This window comes from Catharus ustulatus, chromosome 32 (genome assembly GCF_009819885.2).
Source record: "Catharus ustulatus isolate bCatUst1 chromosome 32, bCatUst1.pri.v2, whole genome shotgun sequence".
NCBI classification, from domain to species: Eukaryota; Metazoa; Chordata; class Aves; order Passeriformes; family Turdidae; genus Catharus; species Catharus ustulatus.
The window spans coordinates 2176342-2199829 of record NC_046252.1 but is presented as its reverse complement, the minus strand read 5'-3'; the positions used below and the strand labels follow the sequence as shown (position 1 = coordinate 2199829).

The following is a 23488-nucleotide window of genomic DNA, read 5'->3' as shown; positions in this document are numbered from 1 at the left end:
CTGGGAGCACCCCCAAAACTTTGGGGACATTCTTGAAACAAAGGGACAGCCCAGGGGGACACCCCCAAAATCTCGGGGACACCCCCAAAATCCTGGGAGCACCCTCAAAATCTCAGGGACACCCCCAAACTCTCAGGGACACCCCAAAAATCTTGGGGAGACCCTCAAAATCCTGGAGACACCCCCAAAATCTTGAGGACTCCCAAGACTTGGGGACACCCCCAAAGCTTGGGGACCCCCTTGAGCCACCCCCAGAGCTTGGGGACACCTCAAAAATCTCGGGGACACCCCCAAATTCGGGGTCCCCCCCCTCACCTGGGTCGTACCCCCCGAAGGGATCCCGGTGCCGCAGGAACAGGAAGATCAGGAGGGTTTTGGGGTCCCCCTCAGGGGGGGTTTGGGGGTCCCCGAGCCCCTCAGGGGGGTCCCAGCGCACCTCAAAAGTGACATCGGGGGGCACAGGCTCTGTGGGGACAACGGGGGGGGGTTAAGGGGGGGGGGGGGGACCCAAAATTGACCCCAAAATCCTCCCCAAAAAACTCCACGGACCTTCCTCATCCTCGCCGGAGCCTCGGGGGTCTGGGGGGGTTTTGGGGTCTGGGGGGGTTTTGGGGTTCAGGGGGATTTTGGGGTTCAGGGGGATTTTGGGGTTCAGGGGGGTGGCAGCCAGGTTGAAGCCCCCCCAGTCCCCCAGCAGGGAGGGGTCCCCCAAAATTGGGGGGGTCGGGGGGGGCACGGGGAGCCCAGCGGGGTCAAACAGGTAAAGGTGGGAAGGTCAAGGAGAACAACGGGGGGGGTGGGGCACCCCAAAATTCCCCCAGCACCCCAAAATCCCCCAGCACCCCCAAAATCCCCCCAGCACCCCCAAAATCCCACCTGGGCATCCCAAGATTCCCCAGGGAACCCAAAATCTTCCCCCTCCCCAGCACCCCCAAAATCCCCCTGGGCACTTTGAGACCCCTGCTGGGCACCTCAAATCCCACCTCAGACACCCCAAATCCCGCCCAGGACCCCAAATCCTCCCCCCAAACCACCCCAGAACCCCAAATCTCACCGAAAACACCCCAAATCCCATCCCCAACACCCCAAATCCCATCCAGGTCCCCAAATCCCCACCAAATCCCTCCCTAAACACACCAAACACCCCAAATCCACCCCAAATCCCCCCAACCAGACACCCCAAAACAACCCAAATCCTCCCCCAAACACCCCAAATCCCATCCCAGGACCCCAAACACCCAAAATCCCACCCTAAATCCCCTCCAAACACCTCAAATCCCACCCTAAACACCCCAAATCCCACCCAGGATGCCAAATCCCACCCCAAATCCCTCCCTGAACACCCCAAATCCCTCCTCAAACACCTCAAATCCCCCCACCCCAAACACCTCAAATCCCCTCCCCAAACATCCCAAACACCCCAAATTCCCCCCCCAAAACCCCATCCCAGGACCCTAAACACCCCAAATCGCTCCCCAAACACCCCAAATCCCATCCCAGGACCCTAAATACCCCAAATCCCACCCCAAATCTCTCCCCAAACACCCCAAACATCCCAAATCCCTCCCCAAATCCCCCCCACCAAACACCCCAAATTCTTCCCTGAACACCCCAAATCCCCCCCAAATCCGACCTCCAAACACCCCAAATGCCCCCCAAATCCCACCCCAAATCCCCCTAATCCCCCCCAAACACCCCAAATTTCCCCCCCAAACACCCCCAAACACCCCAAATCCCCCGTCAAACACCCCAAATCCCTCCCTGAACACCCCAAATTCCACCCCAAATCCCCCCCTCAAACACCACAAACACCCCAAATCCCTCCCTGAACACCTCGAACACCCCAAATTCCCCCCTGCAAAACCCCATCCCAGGGCCCTAAACACCCCAAATCCCACCCCAAACCCTCCCCAAATCCCCCCCCAAGCCCCCCACGCCCCCTCCCCGGATATCTGCACTCTGCCGAGGGGGGCTCCAGCCCCGGGGGGGGTCCCGGGGGGGCCGAGGGCGCGGATCGGGAGCAGCTCCAGGTCCCCCCCGAATCCCACGGCCGCCAGCGCGGGCGGCACCGGCAGCGCCAGCGGCGACCCCGGGCACGGCCGGAGGCGGCTGCGGGGCGGCCTGGGGGGGAACGCACCAGTATGGACCAGTACGGGCCAGTATAGACCAGTATGGACCAGTACGGACCAGTACGGACCAGTATGGACCAGTACGGACCAGTATGGATCAGTACGGACCAGTACAGACCAGTATGGACCAGTATGGATCAGTACAGATCAGTACGGACCAGTATAAACCAGTATGGATCAGTACAGATCAGTACGGACCAGTACACACCAGTTCAGACCAGTATGGATCAGTACGGATCAGTACAGACCAGTAAAGATCAGTACAGATCAATATGGACCAGTATGGACCAGTACGGATCAGTACGGACCAGTATGGATCACTACAGACCAATATGGATCAGTACAGACCAGTACGGACCAGTTCAAACCAGTTCAGATCAGTACAGACCAGTACAGACCAGTACAGATTGGTACGGACCAGTATGGACCAGTTCGAGCCAGTTCAGGTCAGTACAGACCAGTATGGACCAGTTCAAACCAGTTCAGATCAGTACAGACCAGTAAAGATCAGTACGGACCCGTTTGAACCAGTTCGGACCAGTACGGACCAGTAAAGATCAGTTCAGACCGGTACAGATCAGTACAGACAAGTTTGGACCAGTACAGACCAATATAGACCAGTTCAGACCAGTACACATCAGTACAGAACACTACAGACCAGTACAGACCAGTTCAAACCAGTTCAGGTCACTACAGAGCAGTACGGACCAGTGCGAACCAGTTCAGATCAGTTCGGACCAGTACAGACCAGTAAAGATCAGTTCAGACTGGTACAGGTCAGTACAGACCAGTTTGGACCAGTAGAGACCAGTACAGACCAGTACACATCAGTACAGACGAATACAGACCAGTACAGACCAGTACAGACCAGTACAGACCAGTACAGACCAGTCCAGCCAAATCTATCCCAGTCCATCCCAGTTTGACTCCGTACTGCTTCCCTGCCTCGTCCCAGTCCCTCCCAGTCCCTCCCAGTCCCTCCCAGTCCCACTCCAGTCCATCCCAGTCCCATCCCAGTCCCTCCCAGTCCATCCCAGTCCCATCCCAGTCCCTCCCAGTCCCTCCCAGTCCATCCCAGTTCCATCCCAGTCCATCCCAGTTCCTCCCAGTCCATCCCAGTCCATCCCAGTTCCATCCCAGTCTATCCCAGTTCCTCCCAGTCCATCCCAGTCCCATCCCAGTCCATCCCAGTCCCATCCCAGTCCCATCCCAGTCCATCCCAGTCCCATCCCAGTCCATCCCAGTCCCTCCCAGTCCCACTCCAGTCCATCCCAGTCCCTCCCAGTCCCATCCCAGTCCCTCCCAGTCCCACTCCAGTCCATCCCAGTCCCTCCCAGTCCCATCCCAGTCCCATCCCAGTCCCTCCCAGTCCCTCCCAGTCCCATCCCAGTCCATCCCAGTCCCACTCCAGTCCCATCCCAGTCCCTCCCAGTCTATCCCAGTCCCTCCCAGTCCCTCCCAGTCCCACTCCAGTCCATCCCAGTCCCTCCCAGTCCCATCCCAGTCCCTCCCAGTCCCTCCCAGTCCCATCCCAGTCCCATCCCAGTCCATCCCAGTCCCACTCCAGTCCCACTCCAGTCCCATCCCAGTCCATCCCAGTCCCTCCCAGTCTATCCCAGTCCCTCCCAGTCCCACTCCAGTCCACCCCAGTCCCATCCCAGTCCATCCCAGTCCCATCCCAGTCCATCCCAGTCCCTCCCAGTCCCACTCCAGTCCATCCCAGTCCCTCCCAGTCCCATCCCAGTCCATCCCAGTCCATCACAGTCCCTCCCAGTCCCATCCCAGTCCCTCCCAGTCCCACTCCAGTCCATCCCAGTCCCTCCCAGTCCCATCCCAGTCCCATCCCAGTCCCTCCCAGTCCCTCCCAGTCCCATCCCAGTCCCATCCCAGTCCATCCCAGTCCATCCCAGTCCCACTCCAGTCCCACTCCAGTCCCATCCCAGTCCATCCCAGTCCCTCCCAGTCTATCCCAGTCCCTCCCAGTCCCATCCCAGTCCACCCCAGTCCCATCCCAGTCCATCCCAGTCCCATCCCAGTCCCATCCCAGTCTATCCCAGTCCCTCCCAGTTCCATCCCAGTCTATCCCAGTTCCTCCCAGTCCATCCCAGTCCATCCCAGTTCCATCCCAGTCTATCCCAGTTCCTCCCAGTCCATCCCAGTCCCATCCCAGTCCCTCCCAGTCCGTACCCAGTGAAGTGCTGGCTCTGCACCCTCAGCCTCACTCCCGCCTTTGCCCAGGGGGGCTCCGGGCTGGGGGACACAGGGAGGTGACCCCAATTAGGGGGTCCTCAGTTAGGGTGACCCCAGGACTGGGATGATCCCAGTTTGGGTGTCCCCAGGACTGGGATGATCCCAGTTTGGGTGTCCCCAGCACTGGGGTGATCCCAGTTTGGGTGACCCCAAGGTGGGGGTGCCCCAAATTTGGGGTGGGGGTCTCACCTGAGGGTTCTGGATGTGACATTGCCATCGATGCTGGCACAGAAATGAAACTCCACCTGACGGGGGGGGGGGCGAGGGGGGTCACTGGGGACCCCTCCCCAATTTTGGGGACCCCCCCCAAGCCCCCCAAGACCCCCAAACCCCCCCCAAGACCCCCCAAACCCCCCCCAGTACCTCGGGGTGCACGAGGCTGGTCCGGTGCAGGAGCCACCACAGGGACCCCCGGGTGGGGCTCGGCGGGGGGGGGTGACAGATCTGGGGGGGCACAGGGGGGCACAGATCCCCAAAATCCCCCCACGACCCCCGGGGCGGGCAGATCTGGGGGGGTAGAACCCCAAAAATCCCCCCACGACCCCCCAAAATCCCCCCACGACCCTCAGTGGGAGCAGATCTGGGGGGGCTTGGGACACCCCAATACCCCCCCAAAGAACTGGGCTCAGTTTGGGGGGGTCCCACCCCCTCCCCCCGTGTATTTTGGGGGTCCCACCCCCCTCCCATGACCCCATTTCCCCTCCCCCCCCCCAGTGACCCCATTATTCCCCCCCCCACCCCCCCAAATCCAGGCCACCCCGACTATTTTTATCCTCCTGCCCCAATTCCCATTCCCGGGGGGGCTCCCGGGCCCCCCCCCCGACCCCAATTCCCCCCCCCAAGGTGACTTTGGGGGGGCTGGGAAAGAGAACAGAGATGGGGGGACCCCAAAATCCCCTCCCCAGCCCCCCCAAAACCCAAAACTCACCTGGAAGTTCCTTTGGACCTGAGCCTGGGCCAGGAGCTGCCCGCAGCAGGGGGGGAGATTTGGGGGGGGTCCCGGCAGCTCCTGCACCCCCCGGGGGGCTGGGGGGGATTTGGGGGGGGATTTAAGGGGTTTGGGGAGGATTTTTGGGGGGGATTTAGGGGGCTTGTGGGGGTTTGGGGAGGATTTAGGGGACCCCCAGTGGGGCTGGGGAGGAGATTGAGGGGATTTAGGGGGGGCCCAGAGAGGTTTTGGGGGCTTTTGGGGGGGGCTCTTGAAGGAGTTGGGGGTGTCAGGGGGTCCCAGAGAGGCTTTGGGGGGGTCTCTGGGGGGTTTTTGGGGGTCTCTGGGGTGTTTTGGGGGGTCTCTGGGGGATTTTTGGGGGTCTCTGGGGTGTTTTGGGGGTCTCTGGGGGTGTCTCTGGGGGTTTTTGGGGGGTGTCTGGGGTGTTTTGGGGGTCTCTGGGGTGTTTTTTGGGGGTCTCTGGGGTGTTTTTTGGGGGTCTCTGGGGGGAGGGATCTCTGGGGGTTTTAGGGGGGGTCTCTGGGAGGTTTTTGGGGTTTTTTTGGGGGGTCTCTCACCTCCTCCCAACGCTTCAGGGTCGAGGTCACGACCGAGGGGTCCCGTGGCTGCCACTGGGAAAAGAGAGGGGGGGGGGTCAGGGGGAGCCTGGACCCCCCCAGAACCCCCCCAGGACCCCCCAGAACACCCCAGGACCCCCCACCCACCTGTGAGGGTGCAGGGGGGGCCCCCCCTCGCTGTCAGGGCCACCAGCAGAGCTCCCCCTCGGCCCTTCCCCTTTTTGGGGGTCCCCAGAGCCACCAGGAGCTGCTCCAGAACCTGTGGGGAGACCCCAAAAACCCCCCCAAAAATCCCCTCAAAATCCCCCAAGACCTCCCTCCTTCACTCAGAGACCCCCAAAGCCTCCCCAAATTTCTTCTGGGGATCCCCGACATCACCCGAGACCCTCCAAATCCCCTCCAAAATTTCACTTGTGACCTTTGACCCCTCATAGAGACCCCCTAAATACTCCCTAGTGACCCCTGACCCCTCAGAATGAGACCCCCGAGGGGTCCCAAAGCCACTTTAGTGACCACTGACCCGCCAAGCCCCAAATCCCTCCATAGTGACCCCACAAAAACCCCACAAAAATCCCCAAATCCCCGCTTAGTGACCCCTCAGAAACCCCATAACCACTGCCGGGCACCCCCACAGCTCCCTGACCCCACAAAAATCCCCAAATTCCCCCTTAGTGACTCCACAAAACCCCACAAAAATCCCCAAAACCCCCCTTAGTGACCCCTCAGAGTCCCCATAACCACTGCCGGGCACCCCCACAGCTCCCTGACCCCACAAAAACCCCACAGAAATCCCCAAATCCCTCCTTAGTGACCCCTCAGAACCCCACAAAAATCCCCAAATCCCCCCTTAGAGACCCCTCAGAGTCCCCATAACCACTCCCAAGCACCCTCACAGCTCCCTGACCCCACAAAACCCCACAAAAATCCCTAAATCCCCCCTTAGTGACCCCTCAGAACCCTCATAACCACCGCCGGGCACCCCCACATCTCCCTAACCCCACAAAACCCCACAAAAATCCCCAAATCCCCCTCACCCCCCTCACGGCCTCCTCCGCCATCTTGGCCTCCCTCTCCCCCCTCAGCTCGCGAGCGCCCCCTGGCGGGCGGGAAACGCGAGTGGCGGGAAAATACTCTGAGATGGGCGTGGCCTACGCGCTGTCGCCATGGCAACAAGCCGCGATGGGCGTGGTCTGGGTGTCACCTGGGGCGTGGTTTAGTTGTAGGCGTGGCCTGAGGCCCCGCCCCCTTGGGTGTGATGAGTTCCCGCGGTCTCAGCGCGCGCCGCGACCGCAGCGCAGGTAAGGGGGGGGGGGGACACCTGGGGGGGCTCAAATTTGGGGAGACCCCCCCCTAAAACACCTCAAACCCACCCTCAGAACCCTCCCCGGGGTCTGGCATCCCCTCCCGGACCCGCAGATCCTCCCCTGTCACCCCCCCTCGCCCCCCCGGGCACTGCGGCAGCGGCTCCGCATCCCCGGGCAGGGCCCCCCCCCCATCCCAGCGCTGTCCCGGGGGGGTTTTGGGGATCTCCCCCCACCCCAAATTCGCGTGTTCGTGTCTCCGAACCCCCCCCTGAGCCCCCCGGCGCTGCGGGCGCTGATCCCGTTAAGAGCATTAACGGTGGGGGGGTTCTGGGGGGGCTCGGGGGGGGCTTGGAGGAGTTTTGGGAGGGATCTGGGGGGGATTTGGGGGGATTTTGGGGGTCCTGGGGATGATTTGGGGGGTCTCGGAGAGGATTTGGGGGGTCCTGGAGAGGATCTGGGGGTTCGGGAGGGGCTTGGAGGAGTTTTGGGGGGGTCCTGAGGGGGATCTGGGGGGTCCTGGGGGGATTTTGGGGGTCCTGGGGATGATTTGGGGGGTCCCGAGGATGATTTTGGGGGTCCTGGGGGGATTTTGGGGGTCCTGGGGAGGATTTGGGGGGTCCCGAGGATGATTTTGGGGGTCCCGGGGGGATTTTGGGGGTCCCGAGGATAATTTGGGGGGGCTCAGGGTGACCCTGAGACTTTTGGGGGGGGGTCTAAGGAGGAGGAGAAGTTTTGGGGGGTCCCGGGAGGGTTTTGGGGGAGTCTCGATTTAATACGGGGAGGGGTCTCCACTGAAGGTGAAATTTGAAGGATTTGGGGTGGGGGTCTCGATTAATTTTGGGAAATTCCTGTTAATTGAGGAGGGGTCTTTATTTGTTTGGGGGGGGCTTCTATTAATTTGAGGAGAGATCTTAATTTGGGAGAATATTAATTTGAGGAGGGGTCTCACCTAAATCGGGAGATTATTAATTTGGGGAGGGGTCTCTGTTAATTTTAGGGTTTTTTTGTGAATCCAGGACAATTTCCCTTAATTTGGGGAGGGGGATTCGTTAATTTAGGAAAAACTCAATTTGAGAAGTATTTTTATTAATTTGGGGATACGTTAATTTAGGAAAATGCAATTTGAGAAGTATTTTTATTAATTTGGGGAGGGGGATTCATTAATTTAAAAAAATTCAAGGAGCGTTTTTATGAATTTGAGGAGGGGGATTCATTAATTTTAAAAAATTCAATTTGAGAAGTATTTTTGTTATTTTGAGGGTGCATTAATTTAGGAAAATGCAATTTGAGAAATATTTTTATTAATTTGGGGAGGGGGATTCATTAACTTATAAAAAACTCAATTTGATAAGTGTTTTTATGAATTTGAGGAGGGGGATTCATTAATTTGGGGAGGGGGATGCATTAATTTAGGAAAACTAAATTTGAGAAATATTTTTATTAATTTGGGGAGGGGGATTCATTAATTTAAAAAAATTCAAGGAGCGTTTTTATGAATTTGAGGAGGGGGATTCATTAATTTTTAAAAATTCAATTTGAGAAGTATTTTATTATTTTGAGGGTGCATTAATTTAGGAAAATGCAATTTGAGAAGTATTTTCGTTAATTTGGAGAGGGGGATTCATTAATTTAGGAAAACTAAATTTGAGAAGTATTTTCATTAATTTGGGGAGGGGGATGCATTAATTTAAAAAAATTCAAGGAGCGTTTTTATGAATTTGAGGAGGGGGATTCATTAATTTAGAAAAATTCAATTTGAGAAGTATTTTCGTTAATTTGGGGAGGGGGATTCATTAATTTAGGAAAACGCAATTTGAGAAATATTTTTATTAATTTGGGGAGGGGGATTCATTAATTTGGGGAGGGGGATTCGTTAATTTAGGAAAATGTAACTTGAGAAATATTTTTATTAATTTGGGGAGGGGGATTCATTAATTTGGGGAGGGGGATGCATTAATTTAGGAAAACGCAATTTGAGAAATATTTTTATTAATTTGGGGAGGGGGATTCATTAATTTGAGGAGGGGTCTCCCCTTTTCCAGCTCCCCCCTGAGCTCTCCCAGCGCCGCCCCCTCCCCAAATTCGGGGGTCCCACCATGCTGACCCCTCCCCCCTACGACCCCCTGGAGCTGCCGCGGTTCAGCGACCCCCGCTGGGAGGGGGAGGGGGAGGGGGGCGAGGGGGAGGATGAGGAGGAGGAGGAGGAGGAGGAGGGGGATGAAGGCTCCGCCCGCCGCTTCGAGCGCTCCCGGATCAAAGCGCTGGCAGGTAAAGGGGGGGGGGGGGGCGAAAATGGGGAGGGGGCTCCGAAATGGGGAGGGAGGCCTCGAAAATGGGGCTGGGGGGGCAAAAAATGGGGAGGGGGACACCAGAAATGGGGAGGGGGCTCCGAAAAGGGGGAGGGGGCTCCGAAAATGGGGCTGGGGGGCACAAAAATGGGGAGGGGAGAGCAAAAAATGGGGAGGGGGGCTCGAAAATGGGGAGGGGGAGGCCGAAAATGGGGAGGGGGGGCCAGAAATGGGGCTGGGGGACCCCAAAAATGGGGAGGGGGAGCCCGAAAATGGGGAGGGGGACACCAGAAATGGGGAGGAGGACCCCGAAATGGGGAGGGGGGAACCCAGAAATGGGGCTGGGGGAGCAAAAAAATGGGGAGGGGGGGCTCGAAAATGGGGAGGGGGAGTCCAAAAATGGGGCTGGGGGCCTCAAAAATGTGGGGGGGACCCGAAAATGGGGAGGGGGACACCAAAAAATGGGGAGAGGGGCCCAAAAATGGGGCTGGGGGCTTCCAGAAATGGGGCTGGGGGGGTGCTAAAAATGGGGAGGAACCCCAGAAATGGGGCTGGGGGCTCTGAAAATGGGGCTGGGGGACCCGAAAATTGAGAGAGGACCCCGAAAATGGGGAGGGGGCTTCGAAAATGGAGAGGGGGGACCCCGAAAATTGGGAGAGGACCCCAGAAAATGGGGGGGGAGCCCAGAAATGGGGCTGGGGGCTTCCAGAAATGGGGCTGGGGGGGTCCAAAAATAGGGAGGGGGATCCCGAAAATGGGGAGGGGAAGCCTAAAAATGGGGAGGGGGCTCCGAAAATGGGGCTGGGGGCACCGAAATGGGGAGGGGGGACCCCAGAAATGAGGGGGGACCCCAAAAATGGGGAGGGGGATCCGAAAATGGGGCTGGGGGGAGAGGGGAGGGAGAAAAATGGGAAAAATTGGGGGGAAAAAAAGGAAAAAATGGGAAAAAATGGGGGGAAAAGGGGGGGGAAAATGAAAAAAAAATGCGGGAAAATGGGAAAAAAGTGAAAAAAACTGGGGGAAAAGTGGAGGGGAAGTGAAAAAATGATGGGAAAAGGGGAAAATGGGGAAAAGAAAAAAAAAACTGAGGGGAAAAGTGAAAAAAAAAAGAAGGAAGAGTGAAAAAAATGCGGGAAATGCACAAAAATTCGGGATAAAAGTGCAAAAAACGGGAGGAAAAGTGAAAAAAAATTGTGGGAAAAGTGAAAAAAAATTGTGGGAAAAGTGAAAAAAATGAAGGGAAATGAATAAAAAATGGGGGAGGAGTTCAAATATTGGGGGGAAAACCCAAAAATTTGGGGGGGAGGATGCGAGAAATGGGAGGAAAACGCAAAAAATTGGGAAAAAATTGGGGAAAGCTGAGAAAAAAGGGAGAAACCTCACAAAAAATGGGGGGAACGACCCGAAAAATGACGGGAATTGCAACAGGATCCCAAAATTCGAGGAGGGGAACCCAAAATTTGGGGAGGGGACCCCAAAATTCGGGGAGCAGGACCCCGAAAATTGAGAAATCCGCCCCAAAAATGGGAGGGGACGGCACAAAAACGAGGGGAAAACCACAAAAAACGGCAGGAAAAAAAAACCCAAAAATGTGGAAAAGTCCAGAAAAGTGAGAGAAACGCCCCAAAAAATGAGACCCGAAAAATGAGGGGTGGGGGAACCCCAAAATTTGGGGAAAAAAACCAAAAAATTGAGGTGGAACCCCTAAAAAATAGGGAAAAAACGGCAGAAAATGGGGGCAGAGGGTGGAAAAATCGGGGGGGCCGCCCCAAATTTCCCCTCCCAGACCCCCTGGATCCCCCCAGACCTCTCCCAGGACCCCCCCCCAAAATTGCCCCGACCCCCAGGACCCCCCTCAGGAGCCCCCCGAGGACCCCCCCGGTCCCCCCCAAATCCTCTTAGCGTTAATCCAGCACCGGCTGGCGCGGGGGGATCCCCCCCCGGGACCCCCTCGGGGGGCTCCGAGCTCTGGGAGGGGTTGGGGAGGGGTTGGGGGTCTTGGGGGGTCGTGGGGGAATTTTGAGGGGGGTTTTGGGGGGCTTGGAGGGAATTTGGGGGAATTTTGGGGGGTTTAGAGGGGGATTTGGGGGGGTTTGAAGGGGGTTTTGGGGGGGATTTTGGGGGTCCCTGAACCCCCTCGGGACCTTCTCGGGGGGCTCCGACCCCTGGGAGGGTTGGGGGGGATTTGGGGGTCTTTGGGGGGGCTTGGGGAGGGGATTTGGGGGAATTTTTGGGGAGGTTTGGGGGGATTTGGGGGGGGTTGGGGGAGATTTTGGGGGTCCCTGAACCCCCCCCGGGACCCCCTCGGGGGGCTCTGAGCCCTGGGAGGGTTGGGGAGGGGTTGGGGGTCTTTGGGGGGCTTGGGGAGGGACTTTGGGGGGGTTTGGAGGGGATTTGGGGGGGGTTGGGGGGCTTGGAGGGGGGGTTGGGGGGATTTGGGGGAGTTTTGGGGGGGATTTTGGGGGTCCCTGAATCCCCCCCCGGGACCCCCTCGGGGGGCTCTGACCCCTGGAGGGTTGGGGGGGATTTGGGGGGGCTTGGGGAGGGGGTTTAGGGGAGTTTTGGGGGAGCTTGGAGGGGTTTGGGGGGGATTTTGGGGGTCCCTGATCCCCGCCCCGGGACCCCCTCGGGGGGCTCCGACCCCTGGGAGGTTTTGGGGGGGCTTGGGGGAGGGTTGAGGGGTTTTGGGGGGTCCCAAAACCAGCACGAGACCCCCCCCCCCAGAGCAGCAGGGGGAAGGGGGGGATTCTCTGGGTGGGATTTGGGGTCTCAGGGGTGGTTTAGGGAGGTGTTTAAAGGATTTGGGGAGGGGGTTTAGGTGGATTTGGGGCGATTTTGGGTCATTTTGGGGCGGATTTGGGGTGATTTGGGGTGGATTTGGAGGTTTTGGAGGGTTTTGGGGTGGATTTGGGTGATTTTGGGGTCGATTTGGGGGGGTTTGGGGTGTTTAAGGGGGGGTTTGGGTGGTTTTGAGGTGCATTTTGCGATGATTTTGGGGGATTTTGGGGTGGATTTGGGTGATTTGGGGTGGTTTTGGATGATTTTTGGGGTGGATTTGGGGGTTTGGAGTCATTTTGGGTCATTTTGGGTGATTTTGGGGTGGTTTTGGAGGGTTTTGGGTGATTTTGGGGTGGATTTTGAGATGATTTTGGGTGATTTTGGGGTGGTTTTGGATGGTTTGGGGTCATTTTGGGGGGTTTTGAGGTGGCTTTTGGATGATTTTGGGGTGATTTTGAGTGGTTTGGGGGAGTTTTGGGTGGTTTTAGGTCATTTTGGATGATTTTAGGGTGGTTTTGGATGGTTTGGGGTGATTTTGGGATGGATTGGGGTGATTTTGGAGTGGATTTGGGGTGGGTTTGGAGGGTTTGGGTGATTTTGAGGTCGTTTCTAGAGGGTTTTTGGGGTGGATTTGGATGGTTTGGGATCATTTTGGGGGGTTTTGGGGTGGATTTGGGATGATTTGAGGTGGTTTTGGGTCATTTTGGGGTAGATTTGGGTGATTTTGGGTGATTGTGAGGTGATTTTGGGGGAGTTTTGGGTGATTTTGGGGTGGATTTGGATGGTTTGGGATCATTTTGGGGAGTTTTGAGGTGGTTTTTGGAAGATTTTAGGGGGTTTTGGATGATTTTGGGGTGGATTTTGAGATGACTTTGGTTGTTTTGGGGTAATTTTGGGGTGGTTTTAGGTCATTTTGGGTGATTTTGGGGTGGATTTATGGTGGTTTTGGGAGATTTTGAGGTGGTTTGGGGTCATTTTGGGTGATTTTGGGTGATTTTGGGTGGTTTGAGGTGATTTTGGGGTGATTTTGGCTGAATTTGGGGTGGATTTGGGGGGGGTTGGGGTCATTTTGGGTGATTTTGGGGTGGATTTGAGGTGGTTTTGGGTCATTTTGGGTGATTTTGAGGTGATTTTGACTGATTTGGGGATGGATTTGGGGGTCCCTGACCCCCCCGGACCCCTCCCCAGACGAGCGCGAGGCCGTGCAGAAGAAAACTTTCACCAAGTGGGTGAATTCTCACCTGGCGCGGGGGGCGCACCTGGGGGACCTGTACAGCGACCTGAGGGACGGGAGGCTCCTGCTCAGCCTGCTCGAGGGGCTCTCGGGGGAGACCCTGGTGAGTGAGACCCCTCCCCAAATTGGGGACACCCCCTGCAAAGGGGAAATCCCCAAAAAAAACCGGAAATTCCCAAAAAAAACCAAAACTCCCAATGGAAACCCTTCCCAAAATGGGGAAATCCCTGTGAGACCCCCCTAAAAAGGACCCCCCCCCCAATTGCTGGAATGGCTGTTGGGGGTGAGTGAGACCCCTCCCCAAATTGGGGACACCCCCTGCAAAAGGGAAATCCCAAAAAAAACCAGAAACCAGGAATTTCCGAATGGAAACCCTTCCCAAAATGGGGAAATCCCTGTGAGACCCCCAAAAGGGACCCCCCAATTGTTGAAATGGCTGTTGGGGGTGAGTGAGACCCCTCCCCAAATTTGGGGACATCTCTCATGGACACCCCCAGACCCTCCTGGACACCCCCAGACCCCCCAAATCCTCCTTCCTGTGACCCCCAAACCCCAATTTCCCCACCTTCCACCCCCTTTCCTTCCCCCAAATTCCCTTTTTGTGCTCCCCAGAGCCCCCAAACTCCAATTTCTCCACCTCCAGCCCCCACTTTGCCCCCTCAAATTCCCCTTTCTAGGATCCCCAAATCCCAATTTCCCCACCTCCCACCCCCTCTTCCTCCCCCCAAACCCCCCCAAACCCCCTTTCTGTGCCCCCCAGACCCCAATTTTTCCACCTCCGACCCCCCAAAACCCCCTCCCCAAAACCTCCAGCCCCCTCTGTGACTCCCCCAGACCCCCCCAAACCAAATTTCCCCACCTCCCACCCCCCCATTCCCCTCCCAAACCCCCTCCCCAAAACTTTCATCCCCCTTTGTGCCCCCCTAAACCCCCCAAACCCCCTTTCTGTGCCCCCCAGACCCCCCAAACTCCAATTTCTCCACCTCCAGCCCCCACTTTGCCCCCCCAAATTCCCTTTTCTACAACCCCCAACCCAAATTTCTCCACCTCCCACCCCCTCTTCCTCCCCCCAAACCCCCCAATATCCATCCCCAAAACCTCCATCCCCCTCTCTGACCCCCCAAACCCCCCAAATTCCCTTTTTGTGCTCCCCCAAACCTCAATTTCTCCACTTCCGACCCCCCAAACCCCCTCTCCAAAACCTCCAGTCCTCTCTGTGTCCCCTAAACCCCCCCAAATTCCCCTTCCTATGCCCCCCAGCCCAAATTTCCCCACCTCCCACCCCCTTCCTATGACCCCCAAATCCCAATTTCCCCACCTCCCACCCCCTCTGTGTCCCCCTAAGCCCCCCCAAACCCCCTCCCCAAAACCTCCAGCCCCTTCTGTGACTCCCCCAGACCCCCCCAAACTCCAATTTCCCGATCTCCCACCCCCTTTTCCTCCCCCAAACCCCCCAAATTCCCCTTTCTAGGATCCCCAAATCCCAATTTCCCCACCTCCCACCCCCCCATTCCCCTCCCAAACCCCCTCCCCAAAACCTCCATCCCCCTCTGTGCCCTCCTAAACCCCCCAAATTCCCCTTTCAGTGACCCCCCAATCCAAATTTCTCCACCTCCCACCCCCTTTCCTCCCCCCAAATCCCCTTTCAGTGACCCCCAAACCCCCTAAAACCCCTCCCCAAAACCTCCATCCTCTTCTGTACCCCCCTAAACCCCCCAAATCCTCTTTCTATGACCCCCAACCCCCAATTTCTCCACCTCCCACCCCCTCTGTGCCCCCCTAAACCCCCCAAGCCCCCTTTCTGTTGCCCCCCAGACCCCCTAAAACCCCTCCCCAAAATCTCCATCCCCCTCTGTGCCCCCCCAACCCCAATTTTCCCCCCTCCCACTCCCTTCCCTCCCCCCAAACCCCCCAAATTCCCCTTTATGTGCCCCCCAAACCCCAATTTCCCCACCTCAGACCCCCCAAACCCCTTCCCCAAAACCTCCATCCCCTTCTGTACCCCTCTAAACCCCCCCAAATTCCCCTTCCTATGCCCCCCCAACCCAAATTTCCCCACCTCCCACCCCCTCTGTGCCCCCCTAAACCCCCTTTCTGTGCCCCCCAGACCCCCCAAACCCCAATTTCTCCACCTCCAGCCCCCACTTTGCCCCCCCAAATCCCCTTTCTATGCCCCCCAACCCCAATTTCCCCACCTCCGACCCTCTCTGTGCCCCCCAAACCCCCAAATTCCCTTTTTGTGCCCCCCCAAATCCCCTTTCTGTGCCCCCCAACCCCAATTTCCCCACCTCCCACCCCCACTTTGTCCCCCCAAATTCCCCTTTCTATGCCCCCCAACCCCAATTTCCCCCCATTTCCCCCCTCCCCTCGCCCCCCTCTCCCCCCTCCGGTCCCGGGGGGGGTCTCTGATCGCTGCCCCCGGCCCAGCCTCGCCCCACGCGGGGTCGGATGCGGATCCACTGCCTGGAGAACGTGGAGAAGGCGCTGCGCTTCCTGCGCCAGCAGCGCGTGCACCTGGAGAACGTGGGCTCGCACGACATCGTGGATGGCAACCCCCGCCTCACCCTGGGCTTGGTGTGGACCATCATCCTGCGCTTCCAGGTGGCCACCCCGGGGGGGGGGGGAAATGGGGCGGGGGGCGCGGCCCTGGGGGTGAAATGGGGTTCTGAGGGGGGGCTGGGGTTGTTTTGGGGTGTCTAGGATCATTCTGGGGGGTCCTGAGATCACCCTGGGGTGTCTGTGCCCGTCCTGGGCTTGTCCTGGGTCATTCTGGGGGGTCCTGAGATCACCCTGGGGGGGTCTGGGGTCATTTTGGGGTGTCCTGGGGTCATTTTGGGGGGTCCTGGGGATGTCTGGGGTCATTTTGGGGGGTCCTGGACCCAACCTGGGGGTGTCTGTGCCCATCCTGGGCTTGCCCTGGGGGTGTTTGAGGTCATTTTGGGGGGTCTGGGGTAATTTTGGGGGGTCCTGGGGTCACCCTGGGGGTCTCTGTGCCCATCCTGGACCCACCCTGGGGTGTCTGGGGTCATTCTGGGGGGTCCTGAGATCACCCTGGGGGGGTCTGGGGTCGTTTTGGGGGGTCTGGGGTCATTTTAGGGGGTCCTGAGATCACCCTGGGGGTGTCTGTGCCCATCCTGAACCTGCCCTGGGGGGGTCTGAGGTCATTTTGGGGTGTCTGGGGTAATTTTGGGGGGTCCTGGGGTCACCCTGGGGGTGTCTGTGCCCATCCTGGGCTTGTCCTGGGTCATTTTGGGAGGTCCTGGGGGTGTCTGGGGTCATTTTGGGGGGTCCTGAGATCACCCTGGGGGGGTCTGGGGTCATTTTGGGGGGTCCTGGGGTCACCCTGAGGGTGTCTGTGTCCATCCTGGGCTTGTCCTGGGTCATTTTGGGGGGTCCTGAGATCACCCTGGGGGTCTCTGTGCCCATCCTGGACCCACCCTGGGGTCTCTGTTTGGTCTTAGGGGTCCCCACCCCTCCCACAGGCTCCTTTTAGGGGGTCTTGCACCCATTTCTGGAGTCCTGACCCCACCAGGAGGGTCCCAGACCCCACTTTTGGGGGTCTTGACCCCCCCACGGGAAGCATGCACCCATTTTGGGGCTCCCAAATGTGCTTTAGTTGTCCCTGACCCCCATTTTGGGGGTCCCAGCTGTGCTTTGGATGTCTCTGACCCCCATTTTGGGGGTCCCTGACCCCATTTTTGTCCCTCCCCCGCCCAGATCCAGGACATCAGCGTGGAGACCGGGGACACGCGGGAGCGGAAATCGGCCAAGGACGCGCTGCTGGCCTGGTGCCAGATGAAAACCGCGGGGTGAGGGGGTCTGGGGGGGTCTGGGAGGGGTTTGGGAGGGGTTTGGGGGGTCCTAGAGGGGCTCAGGGGGGATCCTGGGGGGGGTTATGGGGTCCTGGAGGGCTCTGTGGGGTTGGTGCCAGATGAAAACCGCGGGGTGAGGGGGTCGGGGGGATTTGGGAGGGGTCTAGGGGGGTCCTCAGGGGTCCTAGAGGGGCTCAGGAGGGATTTTGGGGGGGGTTATGGGGTCCTGGAGGGCTCTGTGGGTATGGTGCCAGATGAAAACCGTGGAGTGAGGGGGTCTGGGGGGGTCTGGGAGGGGTTTGGGGGGTCCTAGAGGGGCTGAGGAGGGATTTTGGGGGGGCTTTGGGGTGCTGGGGGGTTCTAGAGGGGCTCAGGAGGGATTTGCGGGGGGCTTTGGGGTCCTGGGGGGTCCTAGAGGGGCTCAGGAGGGATCCTGAAGGGCTCTGGGTGGTTCTGGGTGACCTTAATGTGCCTTGGGAAGGTCCTGGGGGCTCGATGGGGTTTTGTGGGGGGGCTCTGAGAGGACTCAGGAGGGACCTGTGGGATCTGGGGGGGTTCCTGGGGGTCTCTGACCCCCCCCTTTTTCCCCCAGGTACCCCAATGTGAACGTGCAGAATTTCACCACGAGCTGGAGGGACGGGCTGGCGTTCTGTGCCCTGATCCACCGGCACCGGTGCGGGGTCGACGGGGCTGGGGCGGTCCTGACCCTGATCCCAGGGGGTTGGGGGGCTTCTGGGGGTGCTGGGGGGCTGCTGGGGGGGTCCTGACCCTTCTGTGTCCTGATCCCACGGGGCTGGGGGGCTTCTGGGGGGGCTGAGGGGGTGGGAATGGGGGTGGGGGGGTTATGGGGCAGGGGTCAGTGGTCAGTGGCTCAGGGTCAGTGTCAGGGGCTCATGGTGAGTGGCTGTGGGTCAGTGGCCAGTGGTCAGCAGTTAATGGCTATGGGTCAGTGGTCAGTGGCAAGTGGCTCAGGGTCAGGGTCAATGGCCAATGGCCAGCAGTATGGCTCAGGGTCAGTGGTCAGTGTCTATGGCTCAGTGGCTGTGGCTCAGGGTCAGTGGCCAGTGGTCAGCAGTTATAACTCAGTGGTCAGTGGCTGTGGCTCAGTGGTCAGCAGTTATGGCTCAGGGTCAGTGGTCAGTGGCTGTGGCTCAGTGGTCAGCAGTTATTGCTCTGGGTCAGTGGCTCAGGGTCAGTGGCCAGTGGCTCAGGATCAGTGGTCAGTGTCTATGGCTCAGGGTCAGTGGCCAGCAGTTATAGCTCAGTGGTCAGTGTCAGTGACTCAGGATCAGTGGTCAGTGGCTCAGGCTCAGTGATCAGTGGCTCAGTGGTCAGTGGCTGTGGCTCAGTGGTCAGTGGCTGTGGCTCAGTGGCTCAGGCTCAGTGGTCAGTGGTCAGTCTCGGCTCGCCCCCAGGCCGGAGCTGCTGGACGTGGCGTCGCTGCGCGGAGCCAACGCCCTGCACAACCTGCACAGCGCCTTCGCCGTGGCCGAGCGCGAGCTGGGGGTCACTCGGCTGCTGGACCCCGAGGGTGAGGGGCTGGGGGGGAAATTGGGGGTCCCTGGGATGATTTGGGGGGGGTCCCTGTGTGGATTTGGGGGCTCTGACCCCCCACACCCCCAGATGTGGCCGTGGAGCAGCCGGACGAGCGGTCAGTGCTGGGGGCTGAGAATGGTCAGGGGGTTTGGGGGTGGATTTGGGGGTCCCTGTGTGGTTTTGGGGGTCCCTGTGTGAATTTGGGGGTCCCTGTGTGAATTTTGGGGGTCCCTGTGTGGATTTTTGGGGGCTCTGACCCCCCTGCCCCCCAAGATGTGGCCGTGGAGCAGCCGGACATGTGGTCAGTGCTGGGGGCTGGGAATGGTCAGGGAGTTTGGGGGTGGATTTGGGGGTCCTTGTGTGGAATTTTGGGGGTCCCCAGGATGATTTGGGGGTCCCTGTGTGGATTTTTGGGGGTCACTGAGGAGCATTTGGGGGCTCTGACCCCCCTGCCCCCCCAGATGTGGCCGTGGAGCAGCCGGACGAGCGGTCAGTGCTGGGGGCTGGGAATGGTCAGGGGGTTTGGGGGTGGATTTGAGGGTCCCTGTGTGGATTTTTGGGGGTCCCTGTGTGGATTTTTGGGGGTCCCTGTGTGGATTTGGGGGCTCTGACCCCCTGCCCCCCCAGATGTGGCCGTGGAGCAGCCGGACGAGCGGTCAGTGCTGACCTACGTGGCCGCGCTCTATCACCACTTCTCCAGGATGAAGGCGCTCGCCGTGGAGGGAAAACGCGTCGGGAAGGTCCGGGATGGACACGGGGGGATGGACAGATGGACACGGGGTGGACAGATGGACAGGGGGATGGAACAGGGCAGGGGGACATGGGGATGGACACAGGGATGGACACAGGGTGGACAGATGGACACAGGGTGGGCAGATGGACACAGGGTGGACAGATGGATGGGGGATGGACACGGAGGGATGGACAGATGGACGGCGCGTGGCCGGATGGGTGAGGGACAGATGGACAGACGGACGATGGACAGATGGGGATGGGGGTGGGGGAGGGACAGGATCCGCGGGAATGGGCGGAGGGAGTCGAGGTGGGGGGAGGGACAGATGGGGGATGGACAGAGGGATGGGGGATGGACAGAGGGATGGGGCATGGACAGAGGGACGGGGGATGGACAGAGGGATGGGGGGGGATGGACAGAGGGATGGGGGGGGATGGACAGAGGGATGAGGGATGGACAGAGGGACAGGGGATGGACAGAGGGATGGGTGGGGGATGGACAGAGGGACAGGTGGGGGATGGACAGAGGGATGGATTGATCAGAAAGGGATGGAGAAGGAGGAGGATGGATGGATGGACAGGAGATGGATGGATGATGGATGGATAGACAGATGGACAAGGGATGGAGGAACGGATGGATGTGAGGATGGATGGATGGACAGGGGATGGATGGACGGATACACGGATGGACACAAGGACAGATGGATGGATGATGGATGTGAGGATGGACGGATGGACATGAGGAAGGACAGGTGGATGGATGTGAGGATGGATGTGAGGATGGATGGACAGACAGACAGATGGACACGAGGATGGATGGATGTGAGGACGGATGGATGTGAGGATGGATGGATGATGGATGTGAGGACAGATGGATGGACGATGGATGGATGTGAGGATGGATGTGAGGATGGATGGACAGACGGACAGATAGACACGAGGACAGATGGATGGACGATGGATGGATGTGAGGATGGATGTGAGGATGGACGGACAGATGGACACGAGGACGGATGGATGTGAGGATGGACAGACGGACAGATGGACACAAGGACAGATGGATGGACGATGGATGGATGTAAGGATGGATGTGAGGATGGACAGATGGACAGATGGACATGAGGACAGATAGATGGATGGATGGATGTGAGGATGGATGTGAGGATGGACAGACGGACGGATGGACATGAGGACAGATAGATGGATGGATGGATGTGAGGATGGATGTGAGGATGGACGGACAGACAGACAGATGGACACGAGGACAGATAGATGGACAATGGATGGATGTGAGGATGGATGTGAGGATGGACGGACAGATGGACACGAGGACGGATGGATGTGAGGATGGACAGACGGACAGATGGACACAAGGACAGATGGATGGACGATGGATGGATGTAAGGATGGATGTGAGGATGGACAGATGGACAGATGGACATGAGGACAGATAGATGGATGGATGGATGTGAGGATGGATGTGAGGATGGACGGACAGACGGACAGATAGACACGAGGACAGATGGATGAACGATGGATGGATGTGAGGATGGACAGACGGATGGGCACGAGGACAGATAGATGGGTGGATGGATGTGAGGATGGACAGATGGACACGAGGACAGATGGATGTGAGGATGGATGGATGATGGATGATGGATGTGAGGATGGATGTGAGGATGGATGGATGGATAGATAGACATGAGGAAGGACAGATGGATGGATGATGGATGATGGATGGATGGACAGACAGACAGACGGACACAAGGACAGCCAGCCAGACAGCCCAACCCCTTCCCCAGGTGCTGGAGGCGGCGCGCGAGGCCGAGGGCCTGGCCGGGCGCTACGAGGCGCAGGCGGCCGAGCTGCTGGGCTGGATCCAGCGCTCGCTGCTGCTGCTGACCGACCGGCGCCTGCCCCGCGGCATCCCCGGCCTGCAGGGACAGCTGCAGGCCTTCAGCGCCTACCGCACCGCCGAGAAACCGCCCCGGTGAGCCATGGGGGTACCCAGAGGGGCTGGGGGAACCAAATGGGGGCTGGGGGGTCCTAATGGGCTCTAGGGGATTCCTAATGGCGTCTGGGGGATCCCTAATGGGGTCTGGGTGATCCCTTGTTGGGTTTAGGGGATCCAAATGGGGTCTGGGGGGTCCAAATGGGGTCTGGGGGGTCCAAATGGGGTCTGGGGGGTCCAAATGGGGTCTAGGGGATCCCTAATGGGGGCTGGGGGATCAATTATGGGGTCTGGGGGGTCCAAATGGGGGATCCAAATGGGGGCTGGGGGATCCCTAATGGGGGCTGGGGGCTGCCCAGAGGGGGCTGGGGGCTCCAAATGGGGTCTGGGGGATCCCTTATGGGGGCTGGGGGCTGCCCAGAGGGGGCTGGGGATCTAAATGGGGTTTGGGGGATCCAAATGGGGTCTGGGGGATCCCTTATGGGGTCTGGGGGGTCCAAATGGGGTCTGGGGGGTCCAAATGGGGGATCCAAATGGGGGCTGAGGGATCATTTATGGGGGCTGGGGGATCCCTTGTGGGGTTTAGGGGATCCAAATGGGGTCTGGGGGATCCCTTATAGGGTCTGGGGGCTGCCCAGAGGGGGCTGGGGATCTAAATGGGGTTTGGGGGATCCCTAATGGGGTCTGGGGGATCCAAATAGGGGCTGGGGGATCATTTATGGGGTCTGGGGGGTCCGAATGGGGGCTGGGGGATCAATTATGGGGTCTGGGGGATCCTTAATAGGGTCTGGGGGCTGCCCAGAGGGGCTGGGGGCTGCCACAGGGGCTGGGGGCTCCAAATGAGGTCTGGGGGATCCCTTATGGGGGCTGCTGAGGAATCATTTATGGGAATTGGGGAATCCAAATGGGGGCTGGGGGATCCCTTATGGGGTCTGGGGGATCCGTTGTGGGGTCTGGGGGGTCCCTAATGCGGTCTGGGGGATCCCTAATGGGGTCTGGGGGCTGCCCAGAGGGGTTTGGGGTGCCCTAATGAGGTTTGGGGTCCCTCCCCAGTGGGTTTCAGGTTCTCTCTGAGAGATTTTGGAGCATCCCTGGGGCTTGGTGTGGGTTTGTAGCGTCCCCCCGGTGTATTTTGGGGTCCCCCTGATGTATTTTGGGGTCCCCCCGGTGAATTTTGGGCCCCCCCTGTGGATTTTGGGCCCCCCCGATGTATTTTGGGCCCCCCCCGATGTATTTTGGGCCCCCCCCGGTGGATTTTGGGGTCCCTCGGTGGATTTTGGGTTCCCCCGGTGGATTTTGGGTTCCCTCAATGTATTTTGGGTCCCCCCGGTGGATTTTGGGGTCCCCCCGGTGAATTTTGGGCCCCTCCAGTGAATTTTGGGGTTCCCCCATTGTATTTTGGGGTCCCCCCCGCAGGTTTGAGGACAAGGGCTCCCTGGAGGTGCTGCTGTTCTCGCTCCGGAGCCGCCTCCGCGCCAACAACCAGCGGCAGTTCGTGCCGCGGGAGGGGACACACAGCGCCGACATCAACAGGGTGACAGAGGGGACAGGAACATTGGGGACTTGGCAGGGACATTGGGGCACCCACAGCACCAACATCAACAGGGTGACAGAGGGGACAGGGACATTGGGGACATTGGGGACACTGGGGACATGGCGGGGCACCCACAGTGCTGACATCAACAGGGTGACAGAGGGGACAGGGGGACACGGCAGGGACATTGGGGACATGGCAGGGCACCCACAGTGCTGACATCAACAGGATGACAGAGGGGACAGGGGGACACTGGGGACATGGCAGGGACACTGGGGACATCAACAGGGTGACAGGGGGGACAGGGACAGGGACAGGGGGACACTGGGGACATGGCAGGGCACCCACAGTGCTGACATCAACAGGGTGACAGAGGGGACAGGGACAGGGGGACATGGCAGGGACACGGCGACGCACAGCGCCGACATCAACAG

The 23488-nt window shown here is 58.9% G+C and overlaps 1 protein-coding gene and 1 long non-coding RNA gene across 2 annotated transcripts in view; one reads left to right on the top strand and one right to left on the bottom strand.

Moving 5' to 3' along the window:
- Positions 1 to 4314: 4314 nt before the first annotated feature.
- Positions 4315 to 4827, bottom strand: LOC117009383. The gene is made up of 3 exons (XR_004420468.1): positions 4743 to 4827; positions 4569 to 4624; positions 4315 to 4379 (listed from the first exon to the last, which is right to left on the bottom strand). It is a non-coding gene; the product is annotated as an uncharacterized LOC117009383 (long non-coding RNA).
- Positions 4828 to 7107: 2280 nt separating this feature from the next.
- Positions 7108 to 23488, top strand: part of LOC117009250 (spectrin beta chain, non-erythrocytic 2-like) — a 42458-nt gene continuing 26077 nt past the window's right edge. The window contains exons 1-10 of the mRNA XM_033083485.1: positions 7108 to 7183; positions 9232 to 9457; positions 13444 to 13592; positions 15917 to 16090; positions 17207 to 17298; positions 17894 to 17974; positions 18717 to 18832; positions 19465 to 19577; positions 21372 to 21559; positions 22937 to 23054. Of these exons, the coding sequence (XP_032939376.1) occupies positions 9286 to 9457; positions 13444 to 13592; positions 15917 to 16090; positions 17207 to 17298; positions 17894 to 17974; positions 18717 to 18832; positions 19465 to 19577; positions 21372 to 21559; positions 22937 to 23054 (1203 nt within the window). The 5' untranslated portion in view covers positions 7108 to 7183; positions 9232 to 9285. The remainder of the gene's footprint in view (positions 7184 to 9231; positions 9458 to 13443; positions 13593 to 15916; positions 16091 to 17206; positions 17299 to 17893; positions 17975 to 18716; positions 18833 to 19464; positions 19578 to 21371; positions 21560 to 22936; positions 23055 to 23488) is intronic.